Below are 19,774 nucleotides of genomic sequence, written 5' to 3'. Positions count from 1 at the left end.
AAGTTTAATTTCACGAGCAGCAGGAGAACCACGCCCTCCAACGACCGAGAAGTTGGTGAGGCCACCTGCCCAGCAGCCAATGTCATGTGCTATTATCCTGGTGCTGATGCTGCCAGCCAAACTCTCTACAAATCTAAGCTCGTGAGAAGAAAACAAGGTGGAAATAATTTCAGCACACCTTTCTATTTAAAAAAAATTTTTTTTAATGTTTATTTACGTTTGAGAGGCAGAAAGACAGAGCATGAGCAGGGGAAGGGCAGAGAGAGAGAGGGAGACACAGAATCCAAAGCAGGCTCCAGGCTCTGAGCTGTCAGCACAGAGCCCAACGCGGGGCTTGAACCCACGAACCGCGAGATCATGCCCTGAGCCAAAGTCAGACGCTCCACTGATTGAGTCACCCAGGCACCCCAACAACTTTCTGTTTTTTGAGGATCTTTTTGAAGTTACTCTTCAGTGTGTCAACTCAAGCAGGTTATATAGTTTTTCCTCAAAGGAGAATTGTTTTCACTTGAAGGCTTTCTTATTGTTCCTCTCCAGTTTTCCCTAAGTTTTTAAAAGTGTAGAAACCAAAACCCGAGTATGACAACCTACTCAGTGTACGACTATTTTAGTGCAAGGATTTCTTGTACATTTGTCCAATATTAATACATCCCAATGTCATGCTGCTTCATTTTCCTCTCTGTGACTGCACTCTGGGATTCTACTCAGCTTCAGGTCTATTGTTATCTCCCAGTTTCCCACCTCTCTCCCACAGCTGTTTCTGGGTCATGTTGTTTCCTCTATGTGTGTCAATAGTGTGACTTACACTTGTCACTTGTAAATTCATTGTGGCTATACAGAATCATTTCTCAAGGGTCAAAGTCCTCAAAATATTTGATGTGCATCTCCAGAGATGAAGGAGTGGCCACTTGACCGGGGATGATTTGTGGAGTTAATCATATGCTTTATACCTTCATTCAGGTCACAAATATATTGAACAGAACAGAGCCCAGAGCAGCTTAAGTGGATCAATGATTGAGCTGCTTGGCTTGGCACAGAGCCATTGACTTTGGCTGGTAACCGAACATGGTGAAATCTAGGCTGTGAGTGTGGGGTGGGGCTGATTCACAGCGTGCATGTGCAATGGCGGTGAGCAGCATGGCAGTTGAGGTTGCAAAGGAAAAGAAAGAAGAAACATGCATGGACACAGTTGCTCATTTCCTAGGCATTCCTAGGGTTCTGAGCCTGGCATTTGTCTCTACGGTCTGCTGCTGGGCTTAGTTAGACTGGCCTATCTCTGCGTGTGCCACCAAGCATTTGGGACAAAAATCAGGAAAGGGGGACTGGATAAAAACCACTTTTGAAAATTTAGGATCTCAATCCCTCATTTAAACTATGTGATATTACCTTTCTATATAAACCCTTTCCAACTAACTTCAATAAACACTGCCATTGGCTTTGAATATGGGCACATTTATTCTTTTCTAAAACTTAAGGGTTCCTGCTGCTTGAAAATAACGTCGCCCTGTAATGTCTCACCTATTTTTAAAGTACCTTTCTGGATGTATGTTATCTTCTACTGACTGAAATATGCCTAGTTTCCTTAAAAAGAAAGTTAAGAACCATGGAATGTCAGTACCAGGAGGGACCTGAAGGCCCACCTGGTCTAATTTCCCCCTTAAAAATGAGAAAACAGAGAGACGATTTGTTCCCAGGCTAATTTGGGTTTTCCTATTTTCACGTTAAAGGGAGCTTACTTTGGCTAACTTATCTGTAAAATTGAAATACAAATGCATGAAAAATGACTCAGAATCTAGCCTTTTCAACAGTTTTTCTTTCCCATCTATGGAAAGTTAATATTTCTATATTTCTCCCAAATAAACCCCCAGGGTTTTCAGTCTGTAGGGTGGTAGTATGGATCCTTTAGGCCTACTGTTAGTTGTATCTAACAGGTTCCTCCTCCACCACCCCGCACCGTTTCCTAACTCATCTGTTGTAATGCTTCCATGGTATAAACTTTGTTGTATGCGGGGTTTCCTTTTACCCCAGAGAAGTCTACATGCATGTCTGATCTCTCGTTTGCAATGAGTTGTTTTTTGCCCAATTACATTATGTCTCACCATGTAAATCAGTTCTCACACAGCATGGAGGGCATTCAAAATAATCGTTCCTCACATTCTTCACACTAAGTCTACTGACTTTTTCCTCCTTCGTCACATGTGAATCTCGATTCTTGATTCGCTTTTTTCTACTGCAAAAGTTAAAATGAAGGAAGGCACTGCTTGATTCATTTCACAGGTGCTTCCCAGGTATTTACAGACTTACATTTGCTTGAGAATGGGATTTTGTGGGAGATACCTGGGGAAAATTACCAATATAGCTAGACCTGAGACTTCCTGGGGTGAGTGAGTCTAACAATAAGAACGAAGCAACTTGCTGTGGCCAAAAGATAGCTCTTGCCTTGGAAGGAACACCAAGTTGGATGTGCTTGTTAGGGGAAGATGTGTATGCCTGAGGTAGGAAGGTAGCCTGGTGTTGAGTAAAGTCTACCTTCCAAGGACACAGCAGGGAGGAACTCAGAGACTAATTATAAGGGACCATTTCCCTGGAAAGCAGCAAACACAGTTTTGAGAATCTTGACACAGAACAGTTATGACAAAAGAAGCTTTATTTGTTTGGTAGCAGGAGAGGCACACCCTCAAAACTCCAGAAAAGTTGAGGTGAATTTACAATGATTTCATACACCAAGGTTCCTCCTACCCCAAACTGGAGACAGATTTTCAAGGACAGATGATGGAAAGAAAATGATGCTTACCCAAGATATTCTTCATCCAGCAGGTATAAAACTTTGTCTATCATGAGTCAAGCCCTAATCTAAATGTCTGTTAACTAATAATTTATTAAGTATTGCTGCCAAGTAATAGGGCAGACGTTGCAAGGGAAATATACATGCTCCAATGTAAAGGTTTATTCCAGGGTTGAACTGACCTCCTCAAAATGTGGTCTGGTCATTTGCTGCGTGCTAGGCTATAGGAAGGAAGGTTCGGGAAGAACAACTCTACAAACCAGTTTGCCCACAGCTGAGAATGAGAGCAACGGGCTTGTGCTACCGCACATAGGTTACACCGTGTTAGTCAGAATCTGGCTTTCTTCACATCTGTGTCTCTTGTTCACTTATTCTGGAATTAATCGGGTCCACAGCAGCAATAACCACCAGTGACCGGCAGACATCCCAATCGAACTGTCTTAGAGTGGACATCTGCTTATCTTGCAGATCCCCCTTTTCTCCCCAAAGCTCCTCAGGGACATCAGGGCATGGGAAGCAGAGGAATCTGTCTGGAGGGGCAGTAGTATACATCATTCAGGTCACAAGCATTGGTTAGGGGGACTCAGAAGAAGCTGTTCAAGCAAAAGGAGAAGAGGAACTCATGCAGGATCTCGAGGGAGACGTGAGGGTCAGGTACAGCTCAAGCAACAAAAAGGGGAGCTTGGTGGAAGGTAAAGGAACTGTGTTGAGGATGTGAGGGATCTCAGGCAACTACCTACTTGAGGACTACTCATGTCCTCAAGAACCGAAGACTGACAAGTTCCGTGAGATGTGAGGAATGCTCGTGTGGGCTCTTTTTCTCATACAGGAGGTATAGAGGCCAACCCAGAAAGCCTCATTTCCCCTGAAGTTTTCCTAATAGCTCCAAGGAAGCCATCACTGGAAAAGCCCAGCTACTTCTGCAGAAGGACAGATACCAATGTTCCACTTTCTCCTCAACAACTCAGAGGCATGATCCATCTAGGAGACGTGATTGCTAAATGTCACTGGGCAAGGTGGAGACACAGAGGAGTGCCAGGGAGTGCCATGGGGTCACTGTTGGTGACTTAATCTCTGAGGTCCAGGACATTCAACTCTTGAGCTTGAGAACATGCTGGTTTACACCTTCACTGATGGTTGGTGGGAACAGTGTTTCGGCCTTGGGTACCAAGTTCTGAGGTTTGATGGGGGCTTGCTCTTGAAGTGTCACCTGCTGGTCACTGGCATGTCACAACCTGCATGGTCTGTTGGCCGCCCAACAGACTTCTCTTTTGCACAACAAGATTTCACCAGGACAGATCCCTACTTTGGAAGCATTCTGATCCTCTCGGAGGTTCTCAGAGAGCACTCTCCTGAAGCAGGTCTTAGGCCTGCACCTCCCCGATCAGCCCTCCGATGACTCCCTGTCTTCTGTGGTGTTTCAGATACAAAAACCCAAGAGGGGAACTGTCCAAGGCCTTGTTGTATGTAAAGATTCTTCTGACGCTAAAGCTATAGATGGTACATGGGAGCAAGGGTGGGAAGGAGGGGGCAGGGAGCGGGAGCAAGAGATAGAAGGAGTAAAAAATAAAAGTAGATTGGAGAGAAAAGTGGAGTGAGGACGGGGGTTGGCAAGGTGGCTGGGAAGCTTGGGGGGGCAGAAGACTGGAAACTGGTTTTTAGTAAAAGATAGCTTCTTACTTTAGGTTTGCAGGAGCTGCAGGAGACCACCAGACCCCAAAGGGCTATGAGCCTTCCACCCTGGGAACCCAGAACCTGACTTGGACTTACCTGCTGGTGGCTGTTGTGTGCAGCCTCCTCCTCGATGCTGTCGGTGAACTCGGTACTAGCATCTTCAGTATCGTCCCCTGCAGTTGCACCTGGAAGTGAGTCCAGAAGAAAAAGGTGACTCCTTTCACAGGTGGCTTTCAGATAGCAGCTACAATTACACTTTTTTTGCACCTGCCTCTGATTTCTTTCTTTCTTTCTCCGTATGCGTGACCCCCTAGCCAGCAGGGCTGAAGGCAGGACCAGTGTGCCAGATGTGTAGAAAAGCCTTTTTTGCTATCACTATTAGTATAGCATTGGACTAACATACAACTTAAGTCTTAAAACCTTCTCTGGCTTTGACTGCACAGACCTGTACCTGAGAAGCTGGCTGTTAGACAGGGTGATCATCCCTCTCACCTATTTCCAGAAAGCCTGAATTATTCTCTGTCCTGCCAGTCTGGCAATGTAATGACTTTCTCTTCTGAGATATGAGCCCAACATGACTAATCTTTTCCCCCACTAATGAGTGCTCAGAGGGTCTGTATTTACTCGGGATTAAGGGCACCCGACTTTTCTCATACTTTCCCATCTCTGGGATCAGTTGTGCATGGGGTGACAATCTCTCTGAAGAACACCCCTCTAGGGGCTTTGTGTCCTACAGAAGCTCAAGTCCAGTCAAGACTCAAGGCACAGAATGATTTGGGTGCTTCCTAATTCCTTCCTTTAACTTCCCCATCTCTCTCAAACTCTTGTTCAATGCCAACATCTTTTGCCTGAAGGGTTTCTTATACGTCTTTGTCCAAGTGGGTTTTAATACTTTTTTTTTTTTTTAGTTTATTTAGACAGAGAGAGAGAGAGAGAGAGAGAGAGAGAGAGAGAGAGAGAGAGAGTGCAAGCAGGGGAGGAGCAGAGAGAGAGAGAGGAAGAGACAGAATCCCAAGCAGGCTCCATGCTGTCAGTGGAGCACAATCTCACAAACGTTGAGATCATGGCCTGAATAGAAATTAGGAGTTGGATGATCAACAGACTGAGCCACCCAGGCACCCCATAATACATTCTTTTATTCCTTAAAGATGAACACCGTCACCCTAGAACACAAACATCTATGCCTTGCAATAAGGGACAAGTAGCTGAAATTCATGGTCTGGGCAAAGGTCTTAGACAGTGTTGATCAACAGAACTTTCTGCAGTTCTATGCATGTGCTGCCCAATACAGCAGACATATGTGGCTACTGAGCACTTGCAATGTGGCTAGCATCATTGAGGAACTAAATTTTTAATTTAATTTAAAATAAAATCAACTAGCCATACATGGCTAGTGGCTGCCATATTGGACAGAACAGAGCTAGGGCCTTTCCTCCTCTCCACATCTGTCTAATAAGAGACTGTCCATCCAATTTTAGATTAAGACCTGTGGCCCACATTACTCATTTCTTCTAAAAATGGAGGATTTATGATGGTTAATTCATTTTAACACCAAGGAAAATCTACCCTGATACTTCCTGGGTCTGTAGAACAGGTCTTACAGAACCTACCCAAGTTAGAGAAGCTTGAGATCTAGTTCTCACCTCCGCAACCAACCTATTAAAACTCCTCTTCTGACCACTGAGTAACCTGGGCCTGAAAGAGATTAGACGGTGGGTCCATGGTTATACAGCTAGTCCTGACAAGAGCTATGCCAAGAAGTCATGTCTTTGGACTTTCAGACAGAGGCAACTCACTATTCCTTCCGGTGACAGATTAGATCTTTGTTTCTTCTTCCAAGACCAAAGAACCTACTTCTGAGCTCAGACCTCCATGGATGAAAGGCTCTGCACGAACAGTGACCATTCACTACCCTCGCTGCAGATAAGGTGAACAGGAGCAGTTCACACCTACATTCCATCTCTTGTCATCTGCAAGTTCAGGCCAGAGTGCTTGCAATGACCCAGGCCAATCTCGTTAAAGTATTAAAAGGTAGTAAGCATGCTGCCCTAACAACTTAATCTTATGACTCATTCCATGAATGTTGCGTTAACTTTGGACCGAGTTCCTGTACCCTGTACCATAAAGTCTGACCTACAAAGAGGTATATCCACCACTCAGCACTTTTGGAGATTCCCTGCCAGTGTACAATAGGCATTTCCAATACTCCATCTTTCACACCAGCCCCAGAACCGTGTCATCCACAATACTGGCTGTGGAAGAACACGCTCCCTACGCTTTGGCGACTCACTGAATCTGGGATGCTGATTCACTTGAGGACATCCCAATCCTATCATGCTTATTTTGGAAAATATTCCCTGTACCACAGTAGAGATTAAAATCTTTTATTTTTTTTCCCTGCGAAGAGAAGGAATGTCCCACTCAACGACAGATTAAGAAAATATAGTTTTCACATTGAGCTTTGGGCCAGAGAATGATCCTGTGGTTGAAGAAAGCTCAGCTGTAAGAGTTCAGGTCCTCCTTTCCATATTGTTCTTGGTGGCTTGGATGGCCATGCTGCCTCACATCCCCAGGGGATTCCTGTGCTAGGTTCCAGGAGTAGGGTAAGGGAGGACTAGAAAAAGTGACTGTCCCTGGTCTTAAAGGCTTTTATCTCACACTTTCTTCCCTCCACTTACCTTTGTCAGCCTTTCTGATGCCACATCTGCACTTTTAGGTAATCTTCTCTTTAATTCATTCAGGGACAGAATACCACAGTTTTGACTTCATCAGGAGTTAGATGGAGACAAAGTAAGAATGCCCATTTCATCCCAACATTCCATTACATAGGTGTTTTCCTTTTCTTATTCTTAGCTAGCTCAGCCTGCTCTAGCTCCGTTGGGGGAACTTCAATGGTTGCTCAGCCTTTTACCAATTTGAGTTAGAATGCTGAAAGCTTTGGGTGGGGGGGCTGGAATAAAGGTGAAAAAAATTTATAGAAAATATTGGAATAAGTTATCCTACGTAGAGCCCTGTAAGTTTACCCTAAACACCTTTCTTTCTGTTTTGTTTTTGTTTTTCGATCAATGATGATAAAAGAACTTCTCTTTTGTGAGGGAACACACTTTCCTAAGCTTTTACAATGCAACAAAATACTATCTTCCAAACTAACTTGGAATGCTCTAAATTTCTAACTTAAAGGCACTATACCTTATATTCACGAGCACACTGCTAATTATTTTACATACCCTGAAAACTAAGAGTCTGCCACTTCAAATTTAATTTTCTTCTCCAGGTTTTATCTCCAGGTTAAGTTTTATATGTTAGACTAGAAATTTTATTAAACATTTTTTTATTGGAGGCTTTGATGGTGGCTCTGAAATTTGAGAAATTGCAAATTTCTCTCTATATTTCACATATATAATGGACGTGGTACCTAAAACTCCCCGTTAGGTTTAGAAAAGTATTTTCTCCCAGCTATCTGGCTTGATACAGTACACAGAAATAAAAGCCTCTAAAATACTTTAAATCCTTAAGTGAAAATTTAATTGTTATGCATACGTATTCTTTTAATCACTGAAACAATAATTAAAATTTTTGTGGAACTTTGTAAGTTGAGGATGGCATAATTAATAAGAATATGGACTCTGGAGCCTGATTATCTAGATTAGATTTCTGCTTCTGTCCTTAGTTATGTGACTTTAGGCAAGTCACAACTTTCTGTAACTGTTTCACCTCTTCCTTAGGGTTAATGGTGATATCCACTCCATACAATTGTAGTGAACTTCAAAGGATTTGCTGCTTTTGAAGTGCTTAGAACAGTGCTTGGCATACAGTGTGTACCCAATAAATATGGCCTTGAATCAATATTAGTATCATTGTTGGTAAACTGACATGGATCCATGGGCTGAAAAAAGGTGGCCCCAGAACATAAATGTAATCAGCAGAGAGAAATTTCATACCTAATGTTATTAACTGGAAGATCTTGATGGAGTCTATTCTGCACTTCCTTACTTCTATCTGCTTCCCGTAACAGGAGGTTTGAAATAATATTTTTTGGTCTCTCTGCATCATAGGAGAGTCGCAAGAACAGAACTTGCAGCAAGGTAGGATGCATTCTTTTGAATAGGTCTTTTATAAATAGGACTCATCGTTATTACATTATAACTGCCTTACAACGCCATCATGTATGAATAAGCCTTAGGGGAAAGGTCATATAGTGTTATTTTCATTCTTCAGTAAAGGAGCCTAAACTGGGTTGTCCCCAAATTCTACTCTACAGTCATTATTGTTTCCCCTTTTAGCCATTTATATTCAACCAACAGAAAAGGAGTAATATTTCCCATATAGTTACTCAGAACATAGCAGGAGTCACATCTGATTTTGGAAGGGGACGGAAAGAGCAAGAACCATACAGAAGAAGCAGGCGTGTGGTGCTAAGCCCTGGGGTGGTGTTGACCTCAGTGCCAGGCCCTCAGACCAGATCCTCTGGGCCATCACACTTGCACTCTTAGGCACTCTGCCCTGTGCTCACCGCGAGAACTCTCGCATGTTCACATCATGAACCAGCTAAAATGTCCCTGACTTAAATATTACGATGCTGTGTGACAAAAAAGGTCTCCTGTCAAACTGCCATTTCACCTGCATCCATTCCATTCTGAACCATAAAAAAATTGTAAGATTTCACATAGTCCTCCATAAGCTTCTGCTGAGACAATGCTTGGACTAGACAGATTCCGGATCTGATCTTGGAACAGAAGTAGCTAGAAAAGAAAACTGCCATCTGCGGTCAAGTCCCTTTAAGACATAACTTTGTCGTTAATCTGCAACATCTCTCAAGCAGCTTTCCAGCTTGTAATTTATTCAGAAAGCATTTTCCAGTGACTTAAAATTCTGTAACATTAAGGAATTCCGCCTGCTCATGGCCTCTTTTTTGCCCCCTCAAAGAACACAAGAAGCGGGCTTTTCCCGGAACATTTGTGGGAATAGCACCACCCATCATGACAACTGGTTCCTCAAATCTCCATCCTGCTTGCTACTGCTCTCCTTCAGCAAGGAGACAAGAAAGAGTTTTTAAGGTAAAGTAGTTCACTTCACATTTCTGGGGGAAGCGTAATGCTGTTTCTTTAGTCTCACTTCCTTGAGAGAGAATAATCCAGGTTTCTTCCTCTTCCTTCCTTTAAATAAATACAAAAGCATTCACTGACCCCAGAGCCTTAACTTTGGCTTGGAATTTTAGTATAATAATGATCAAGGGACTGATTGTCCTATAAGGAAACAAACAAAAAAAGACATGAGCTTTCTCTACTTCTTCTCATAAATCTTCTCAAGAATGAAACCAAATAGTGACTGTTTGGCCTTTGATACTTTTATTGGATCGGTAACAATTTTCTGTGTCTCAACTAAAGTAGCTAAATTCTAACACTTACGTATTTAAAATGTACACTCTCCATTTCAGCACAAATGTTAACACAGTTGAACACAGCACAGTGCCATGAATAAATGAACTTCCAGAGGAAAATGTACAGCTTGTTTTGGTGAAAAAATAGTCCTGTGAATAATCTACTGCCAAGTTATTGGATTGTTTAACATGCCACTTCCTTCTTCATTTAAACTGTTATGAGATCACTTCAGTTTTTCTCAACAGCCCTAGGATCAAAATTTTGTGTGATCAAAGTAAAGCTGTTTTTATTATCAAACTGAATACTTCATGGAAACAGATAGAAATTCATGATTTATAAAACATATTTGTACACACACACGGCTCTTAAAGTTTACAGATTGAGAGGTTGGTATTTTAGAGCAATGATTTTGTTAACTGCAAAAGGTAAGCACTACATATTAATGTTACACTAAAGGCAAAGCTAGCTACATGCATGTGCTAGACAATCTGAGTTTTTAAAGGGAACAAGGAAGCCAATTTAGTTCATCTACTTAACACCCCTATTCTTCATATTATTTCCTAGCAAACATTTTCTTACTGAACTTTCTATATTTTATCCTTCTAGCTTTAGCAAAAGGAAAACAGTACGATAAATAAAAATTTTTATTTCTGGAATCTGACTTTAAACAACATGTTAAAGGGAAAGTAATGCCAAAAGAATTAGTACATCACTTTATAAGTTTAATCATTCTTTTTTGAAACCTGGTAAAATTCCCATTGTCCACTCTACGTGTTGTGATTCCCTACCACTACCCAACTTCCACTGGAAGCAAATTACAAGCAAAATTTTTATTTGGGAAACTCGTCCTGGCTCATGTGATTATAAAGAAAGAAGTTGAGGACTTACCTTTTGTCAACACTCAGACTACTTAAAAGCAACATGTCTTCTAATTATAATAAAATTACTTAAAAAAGTTATTACTCTAAATGTCTAGTGAGAGGGTACCTTAAATCCATATTCCAAAATGTTTTAAGACTCAGAAACTATTATCCTACAGAAATCACCCTGATGTATTTTCCCATGGACTCATTCCTCTGATTTCTTATTACCAGGTTACCCCACACAAGCTCCATATTCCTAGCTCCTCTTTCTATAGTCAAAATGGTTCTTTACTACTAAAGGGAGAAGAAAAGCTAAGTTTTAACTTGAAGAGAAAAGAGAGAAAATACTCGAGATGTTTGTATTTCACAGGATGTTAGTATCTGAAAAAGAAAGCTAATTGCACTTATTCCACCTCTGGTACCATTTCTACGGGCCAAGATGGATGATGGACTTTAAGGGCATGGGTCTCTAATATTTCATCCTAGCTTCCTAGGCAGTTTGTCACATTTCCATGCAGGTCACTGGCGGCGGACCTGGAGAATTACTGCTGAGGCCCTAGTTGAAGAGGCAACTTGAGTTTTTCAGGGTCATCCAGTGTGAAGATTCTAGGAATTTTTCATATAAAAAGATCATGAAAGCAGAAAAAACAGTAACTTTATCCTACCAAACAGGAACTAGAGTTTTCTAATACTAGCTCAAGGAAAGCAGAACTATTGAAGTTTTTTTCCCTCTACGGTTTATAGTCTAAAGGGAAGTGACTGTAGGTAGGTCAACTTCTATTCCTCAGTGGAAGGAACAATTTTTGGTGTAGTCTGAGCTGCTTCTCCTTTCCCTAGTCAGAGGACCCCAGATTCAACTGGAAGACAGAGCACCCAATTTTCTTAAACTGTTTCAAATCTAAAGCCAAACTCCCCAGGACCAGATACCAAATCAGCATAAATTAGCATAAAAGTGAAAGGTCTTTTTTTTTTAAAATTTTTTTTTTCAACGTTTATTTATTTTTGGGACAGAGAGAGACAGAGCATGAACAGGGGAGAGGCAGAGAGAGAGGGAGACACAGAATCGGAAACAGGCTCCAGGCTCTGAGCCATCAGCCCAGAGCCCGACGCGGGGCTCGAACTCACGGACTGCAAGATCGTGACCTGGCTGAAGTCGGACGCTTAACCGACTGCGCCACCCAGGCGCCCCGAAAGGTCTTTTATGTACACCTAGCCCAGAGGTCACTTAGGTATAAACTGTACAAGCAGGATATACTCAAGAACCTTCTAGGAAAGCTTTTGTGGTGAGAATCTAATATCCTGTACCAGTCATGATTTTCTGGATCTTTATAGATCTCTTACTGTTCATAAGGAAATGGACAAATCTTTCAAAAATATGAATAAGGAAGTAGAAGTACCAAAAATACTGTGCTGTCCACAGTGAGCGAAGAGAAGGGCGTGTGGGAGAGGAGTAGGTAAGATTAAGGAGAAGCATGCATCTATCAAGGCAAAGGCTGACAATATTAAAATAGCCCAGTCGTGCCTTTTCAGAAAAATAACGTGGCTAAACAGCTAAGAAGGAAACACCAGAAAAACGCTGACTTATACAAGGCGCTAATAATCATCAGACTTCAACAATATAAACCTGCAACAGAAAAGAATTTAAGGGAAGTATCAAAAGGACTCCCATTTCACTCATTAAATAAATCCTGGAGGTCCTTTACAACTCTACAGCTCTAAAATTATAGACTTCATCTACCCTGACCTCTTACCATCATTACTTTGCATATTTGCTATTATTCAAAAACAAAATGTAAGAAAAAACAAATCTATCCATATGGATTTTACTCAATTTAAGTTGTATGCTTCCAATTAATCATGGCCTGGATGTAATTCATTCATTTTCTCTCAAGATTTTTTCTTTTTTTTTTTTTTAAATTCAAGCACAAGGTTCTTGTGGGGCTCAGCCTCTGACTCTTGATTTCGGCTCAGGTCATGATCTGATGAGATCCGTGAGATTGAGCCCAGCGCTGGGCTCCATGCTGAGCATGCAGCCTGCTTAAGATTCTCCCCCCACCCCTCCCTCTCTCCCCTGCTCGTGTACGCTCAAAAAAAAAAAAAAAAATTAAATTACTGTAATGTTGAAAATGCCTGACAAAGGTAAAATAATCCAGTAAGATAAAGGGTCTGTACTCCTGAAGAGAGAATAGAATCATTTTATATCATGCTTAATAGAATTATGTGAATGATGTGGCCTATCACAGCATCATCTGTCTATGGGTTATAGAATAAAATTCATCAGAGTCGAGTTCTCTAATAAGATGCCAAATTATCCCACAAACTGTTAGACTAGCAAGCCCTCTCCAGGTAGCACTGTTTGCAAGCCTCATTCCAGGACATTAGTAGCAGATTTTAGCCACATCTATGGTAGCAAAATCAACCTCTTAATTTACCCTTTCTCACAAAATCACTTAATTTTCTAAAACGTTCCCCAAGGATCAATATTAAAGTAACTATAGCACTAGTCTGTCTCTTTGGGACCCAAATCAGGACCAGAATTCACTTACTTTCCTCCCCTGCTTATCTATTATGATAATTTTTCAATAGGAAGTTGGGTTTCTCATTATTCATCCAGCTATTTTAATATTTCTAACACTTAGTAACAGTTCAGGATACCAAGCGAAATTTCTACTCTTGGAGGGGGATAGAAGCAGGGGTAGAAATTATCAGAAATTACTGTAATCACTGAGTCATTAGAACCCAAAAAACCACCCATGTTTGAATCTAAACAGGACACTTGAAAGCTTCCTTGGTCTGTTAGCAAAATTAAGGAAAAAAAAAAAAACAAACCAAAACACTTCCTAAATGCGTTGTAATCATATGACAGACTAGTCTTTGGTGGGTTTAAGTTTCTGTAAGTTCAAATACCCCCTCTTTACTTCTAGAACATTACAAAAAGCTATGTGCAGGAGATGGTCCCTAAAGATTAGAAGACTAAGAAAGTGGATGGCTCCTCTGACACTTCTTATCTCCTTCCTTAAATGACCCCTCACCCCAAAGGCCATTAAAACTTAAAAGCATTTCCATGAAGAGAAAGGCTTAAGGCCATCAATCTTTTGCAAAATACTTAATCAGAACATCTCAGGGTGCTTCTCCTGGAGAACATTTTCTTCCCTGTCCATTTTGGTTTGACTGTTGTTACAGACATGGCTAAGGTTACAGAGACTTGGACAGAATTTAGAATGTAAGGCAACTTGTGTCAACCCACGAATGTGAAAGAAATACAAGTGTCATGTAAAAAATGGAGGGAAAACAGAAAAACTATTGGGTGCCCCCCTAGGTGAGAAAGAGTATGCAGTCACATTTATGATGCTGGAAAGCCTCCAGTCCCTGTTCACCAAATTCTGTGTTTAAAAACTAAAATCTCAGCTTCTAATCTAGGAAACGTCCAACCAGCAGAAATACGAAACCTCAGGGTGTTGAACCCACAAAGCTCCAAAAAATCCTGGTTACTTTTTACACTCTTGATATTTAAGATAGTAGAAATACAATCTACAGTGCCCCTTTCCTTACGCATCTCCTGCTACCATAAGAAAGCACTGAGACAATGACCAAAACCTGATCTGTGATTTTTTTTTTTCTAAACTATTCAAACACTCCAAAGCTTATTATTTTAATATGGAGTAATGTATAAGCACTAAAACATGAAAAACACAGGACTCCATCTAATGCCACTACCAAATGGCTGCAATAGGCTATTTAGTGAGATGCTGAATTTAGAGGGGGACATTACATTTGAAACTATCTCTTTTACATAAAGAATTGTGACTCTGAAAGACATGGGAAGCATTCTTATTAATGTTCTGACTAAATAGTATACTCTTGGTTTAAAGAAAAAATACTGATGGAATTTCATCCGCATCTAATCTAATTTCACGATCCATTTGATTCAATATCAACTCTGAAACAGTATCAGAGGAAAAGGTTTACCGTAAACACTTGAATGGTCTTTGCCTCTGCTCTTCAGCTTGACCCTTGACCCTTCTACTACTTGCAGTGGACTATGGCAAGACTTGGCTTTGATTACCTTCTGAGAAGGGTTATACCACTTTTGCAAAGTCATTCTTATGGACATTTAATCTCTCTCTTTTCTCTTTCATCTTGAAACTTTTATTTGATTAAAAAAATCCTCTCTCTCAAAGAGCAGGAGTTGACTGAATGGCAAAAATAATACACATGCATGCATTTATGACAGGATATGGTACATATGAAATGGGCGGTGAGAGCGGGGGAGGAATAAACTTTATTGGCCCACGGAAAGAGAAGAGGGAACGAGGGGGGGCCGGGGAAAAGAGTGAATACGGGTGGGAAAACTGAAATGGAATGATTTAAAAGGTGCACATTCATTTTGTAACCTCCACCATTCAACTCAGAGAGAGAGCTGCACAGCGCCACGCAGGGAGACCAAAGTGAGTTTCACTCTGTAGCTGATGCTACTTGCAGCAGTTCTACCATTACCAAGTCACCATTTAATTCTGCCAAAGCCAGACAAGGCTCTCGGGTTAGTGCAAACAAGGTTTTCCATCCTGGGCTGCAGTCTGACCCGCCAGTGCTCAGAAGGCATGCTTGTGACGAACTCGCACACTTTCCAGTTCCCCACCTCCAATGGCGGCCAGGGTCTCCAGCCTGCTTAAGCGCTCCAGGCTTCTTCCAAGAACTTCTTCTAGCCGACCACGTATCACCTGGACCCCTTCTAGTTCCACCTGCAGAGTTCGGTCTCTCTCAGAGCTGAGTAAACACGCCACATGGAAGGAAAATGGATTAGCTGTCGACTGTAATGAGTCTACATATACTTCCAAAGAGTCATGAGACTTTCTAAAGGACGCTCTCCAGGACACAATCAACGAACACAGTCTTTGTTTTGGTACTGTTACTGTTCATTGCTGACAGATTAGCAAGGCCTGCTCCTTTATGCTAGATTCTGGGCCAATGTCACATAAAACTATAGCTCCTAAGACTTATCTCACACCTCTATAGCCAACATAAGAGAAATTTTGCTTTTTAAAAAAAATTTTTTTTTTAATGTTTATTTATCTTTGAGAGAGACAGAGTACAAGCAGAGGAGGGACAGACAGAGGGAGACACAGAATCCAAATCAGGCTTCAGGCTCTGAGCTGTCAGCACAGAGCCCGACGCGGGGCTCGAACTCATGAACCACAAGATCATGACCTGAGCTGAAGTCGGACGCTTGACCGACTGAGCTGGGACCCAGGCACCCCAAGAAATTTCACTTTTTGACTAAGAGTATTCGTTTCTGAAAAAACAAAACCAGGAAAAACTACATGCAAACTGAAGCAATACTGAGCCAAACAGGACTGCTATTAAAGATAGGTGTTCTCTTGGGGCACCTGGGTGGCTCAATCAGCTCAGGTCATGATCTCACAGCTCGTGAGTTTGAGCACCGTGCTGGGTTCTGTGCTGACAGCTCAGAGCCTGGAGCCTGCTTCGGTTTCGGTGTCTCCCTCTCTCTGCCCCTTCTCTGCTCGTGCTCGGTCTCTCTCTCTCTCAAAAATAAATAAACATTAAAAAAAATATAATAAAGACAGGTGTTCTCTCATTTGTTAACCAAACTTGACAGAGCGTTAAGAAGGAATCCAGTTCAAAGACTAAAGATCCAGAGATTCTTTAAAAAGTAATACAGTCAAGGGGTGCCAGCGTGGCTCAGTCAGTTAAGTGTCCAACTGAGGCTCAGGTCATGATCTCGTGGTTCATGAGTTTGAGCCCCCCGTCGGGCTTTCTGCTGACCACTCAGAGCCAGGAGCCTACTTCAGATTCTGTGTCTCCCTCTCTCTCTGCCCCTCCCCTGCTCATGCTCGCTTGCTCTCTCACTCAAAAATAAACGTTAAACAATTTTTTTTGAAATTAATACAATCAAGTTGTCCTATCATACCTCTCTTCTGCTTTCATTTTCTTCAAGGAGAAAGAAAAAAATGCTTAAACTGAATACCAAACTAGAAGAAACTGAATAGTAAAAGAATAAAAATTAGGAAAGAGAAAAGGGGTGAGGACCAAAGGCAAATGAGAAAAAAAATTAAGGGAATAATAGAAAATGAACCAGAATGCTATAATACACATGACCAAAAATCAAGAGGTACAAGCAAACATATTCATCGTGATGGCTAGCAGTGATCCTGGGTTGATATCGGCCATTACGGTAAATATATTTTCTTTCGTGATACTCAGTGAGTATCAATACCCTTTATACCCTTACTCTTGGAATAGAACAGCCCTTACCAGGACATGGAACAGAGGAAGGAAAGGAAAATACATTGAATGTTTACTATATGCAAGGCATTATTTGAGACATCTGACAAGTCTTCTCATTTGATCACTGTGTAGCTATATGAAATACGGACTATTTCTGACTTGAGACTTAAACACTAGGCTCAGAGCCATCCACACAACAAATGACAAGTTCAGTAGTGCCAGTGTCTTTGCTCTTTTTTCTTCCTGCTTCGAGATCATAAGCATCTGTGCCTAAAGATGAATAGAAGGATACACATTGCCGTCACTCTCTTACCTCTCTGGATGGGCATGGAACTTCACCAGACTGCTATAGAGCTGTCTCTCTGCTTGCAAAGCCTCATTGAGCCGACTCCGTTCATCTACCAGCCCTTCAAGCATCAGCAGCAACTGAGGAAAAGAAGCAATACGCAAATGGAGACAGGAGACACAAAGCCACATCGGATCCCGAGAAAGCAACCAAAACAATGTACTAGCATGTACTATGACCAATAAAACTCACTATCTAACTACTTAAGCTTTCTGTTTTATTTTACAGTTTTCAAATCAAATCACGCAGGGGCGCCTGGGTGGCTCAGTCAGTTAAGAGTCCTGCTTTGGCTCAGGTCATGGTCTTGTGCTTTGTGAGTTCAAGCCCCTCATCGGGCTCCGTGCTAACAGCTCAGAGGCTGGAGCCTGCTTCAGGTTCTGTGTCTCCCTCTCTCTCTGCCCCTCCCCTGCTTGCACTCTGTCTCTCTCTCGCTCTCAAAAATAAATAATAAACATTAAAAAAACCGAATAACCAAAACCCTAAAGGGTAGATTTCAAACATGGGAGATAAAAGAAGAAAGAGGAGACAGAAGTCAGAAGCATGGGAAAGAGGCTAAGAGAAGAGAGTGGAAGGAAAAGAGAGGAAGGGTCAGAAGGAGACACAGAGTAGGACTTACTGGTATTTCATTCATTCAATAAATATTTATCGAGCACCTTCTATTGCCAGGCTCTGTCCTAGGGATAAGCCTACTATCTAGTGGGTGGAGGAGACACCATCAGTCACAGACCTGTGTCATGGTGAGCCATAATAGGTGCTGTAAAGAAGGTGAACCATGACAGTGTGCAACAACAGAGGTCTGTGTAGGTGAACTGCTCCAGTTAAAAGCTAGGACTGGAGTGAAATGAGTAGTTAGTGAGAGAAATGAGAACGCAGACAGGGAGTATAGATAAGTAGGTCTTTTTTAAAAAGTCTGGCACTGCAGAAAGGTCAGATATGGGGTGGTAGCTACCAAGGAACTACAAACGTTAGGGGCCTCTGTTGCTGCTACTGACCAAGGCAGGAAACTTTAGAGCACAGATTCTCTACGAAATTCCATCAACACCCCTTCATAAGTAATGGAGAATGACAGCTTTTCCGTTGTCTATTTCACAATAAAAATAAGGTTTATATTTCAATAACTTACTTGTTGTCTTCGATTTCCTGAAGCTTCCTGACCCTGTGATTCTATTGAAGCAACTTTTTCCCGAAGTAGTAAGACTTCTTGGGTCAGGCGTTCCATAGCTGGTATGTCTTCAGGATCAACCAGTTGCATTTGCAGGTCCTAAAAGTAAAAAAACAAAAAAACAAAAAAACTAGTAATAAAAATGCTATTAAGCGGAGGAGCAAAGGAGCAAAGGTCCCTGAGATAGTCTATGCTGTCAAGTGGAATACTGATAAGTCATACAAAAGTAACAAACATTCGTTATGAAATCTCAGAGACTCTAAAGAAGTCAAAGAGAATATGGTGATATTTAAGAGGCTCAGACTAACAGTGCATCAAGGAAGCAAGCACTTGGCCGGGGGACTCAAAGTATTCAAATGTCTGAAAGTGCCCTACAGGATTCTGAGCTGTAGTCATTTCCCATGGTCTTTAAAAAGCTTTGAGAGACCTTTATGAGGTCTTCTTTTATCTGTATGTTCCTGGTCAGGGACTCCAGATCGGCCGCCTGCACCTGCAGCTCTTCCTGTTGCACAGCCACCACGGACTGTAGTGCAGAAAGTTCCATCTGCGGAGAGGAGAAATCCTGAAGTTAGTGGGTAGAGGAGACGGCATCTATCACATTTACATTTTAACACCAAGGCCAAGGTTTTCCCACATTATATCACCATCAGTCAGTAATGCAAGTAAAAACTAGAAGATGAATAGTCTTCTACTGGATCAGATCAATAAACCACAGAGTGTGGTACGAAGGCGTGTTTTATGGGAAGCTGTAATGGTAGTTTTAATGACGTCCTCCGCTTTAGTCAGCACTATAAAACATCAAATTTGTTTAACTAATGAGTTTATTATGTTGCTTAAAAAAATAGGTCACCGTTAGCAGGTGAGTGAATCCTCCCAACAACCCTACAGAATAAACTTCTCTTCTGTTCCCCAATTTACATATGAGGTGACTGAGGCTGAGAGAAATTAAGGAACCTGTTCCAAGTCCTGGAGCCAGGAAATGGCAGATCCAGAATGCGAACTCAAGGAAGCAGACTCCGCACATGAGACTGTCATGCCTTTCCTGCAGAGTCTACGCATCCACATGTTCTTCGTGGTAATGGCAAGTTATTTGTAAGTAAACATTTTAAGGAACTGTTTTGAGATATGTGAAGAACACAGGTGTAGGGGGCACCTGGCTGGCTCGGCCAGTAGAGCACGTGACTCTAGATCTCGGGGCTCTAAGTTCAAGTCCCACATTGGGTGTGGAGATTACTTAAAAAGAAAGTCTTAAAGAAAAAGAAAATAGGTGTGACAAGGAAGACAGATGACACACAGAGAGTGTAAGGCTCAGCCAAG

General features: G+C 41.7%; 1 protein-coding gene across 28 annotated transcripts in view; it reads right to left on the bottom strand.

The window, feature by feature from the left end:
• PDE4DIP (phosphodiesterase 4D interacting protein) overlaps positions 1–19,774 on the bottom strand; it is a 226,816-nt gene that overhangs the window by 37,195 nt on the left and 169,847 nt on the right. For all 28 annotated transcript variants that reach the window (XM_086717986.1, XM_086717969.1, XM_086717985.1 and 25 more), the window contains 5 exons: positions 18,885–19,001; positions 18,419–18,556; positions 17,263–17,375; positions 15,343–15,470; positions 4,556–4,644 (listed from right to left, as the gene is read on the bottom strand). In XM_086717986.1, coding sequence (XP_086574112.1) covers positions 4,556–4,644; positions 15,343–15,470; positions 17,263–17,375; positions 18,419–18,556; positions 18,885–19,001 — 585 coding nt within the window. The remainder of the gene's footprint in view (positions 1–4,555; positions 4,645–15,342; positions 15,471–17,262; positions 17,376–18,418; positions 18,557–18,884; positions 19,002–19,774) is intronic.

The sequence above is a fragment of the Puma concolor genome, chromosome C1 (genome assembly GCF_028749965.1).
Source record: "Puma concolor isolate L17-30 chromosome C1, mPumCon1.1.hap2, whole genome shotgun sequence".
Lineage (NCBI taxonomy): Eukaryota > Metazoa > Chordata > Mammalia > Carnivora > Felidae > Puma > Puma concolor.
This window is presented reverse-complemented; position numbering and strand designations above follow the sequence as displayed.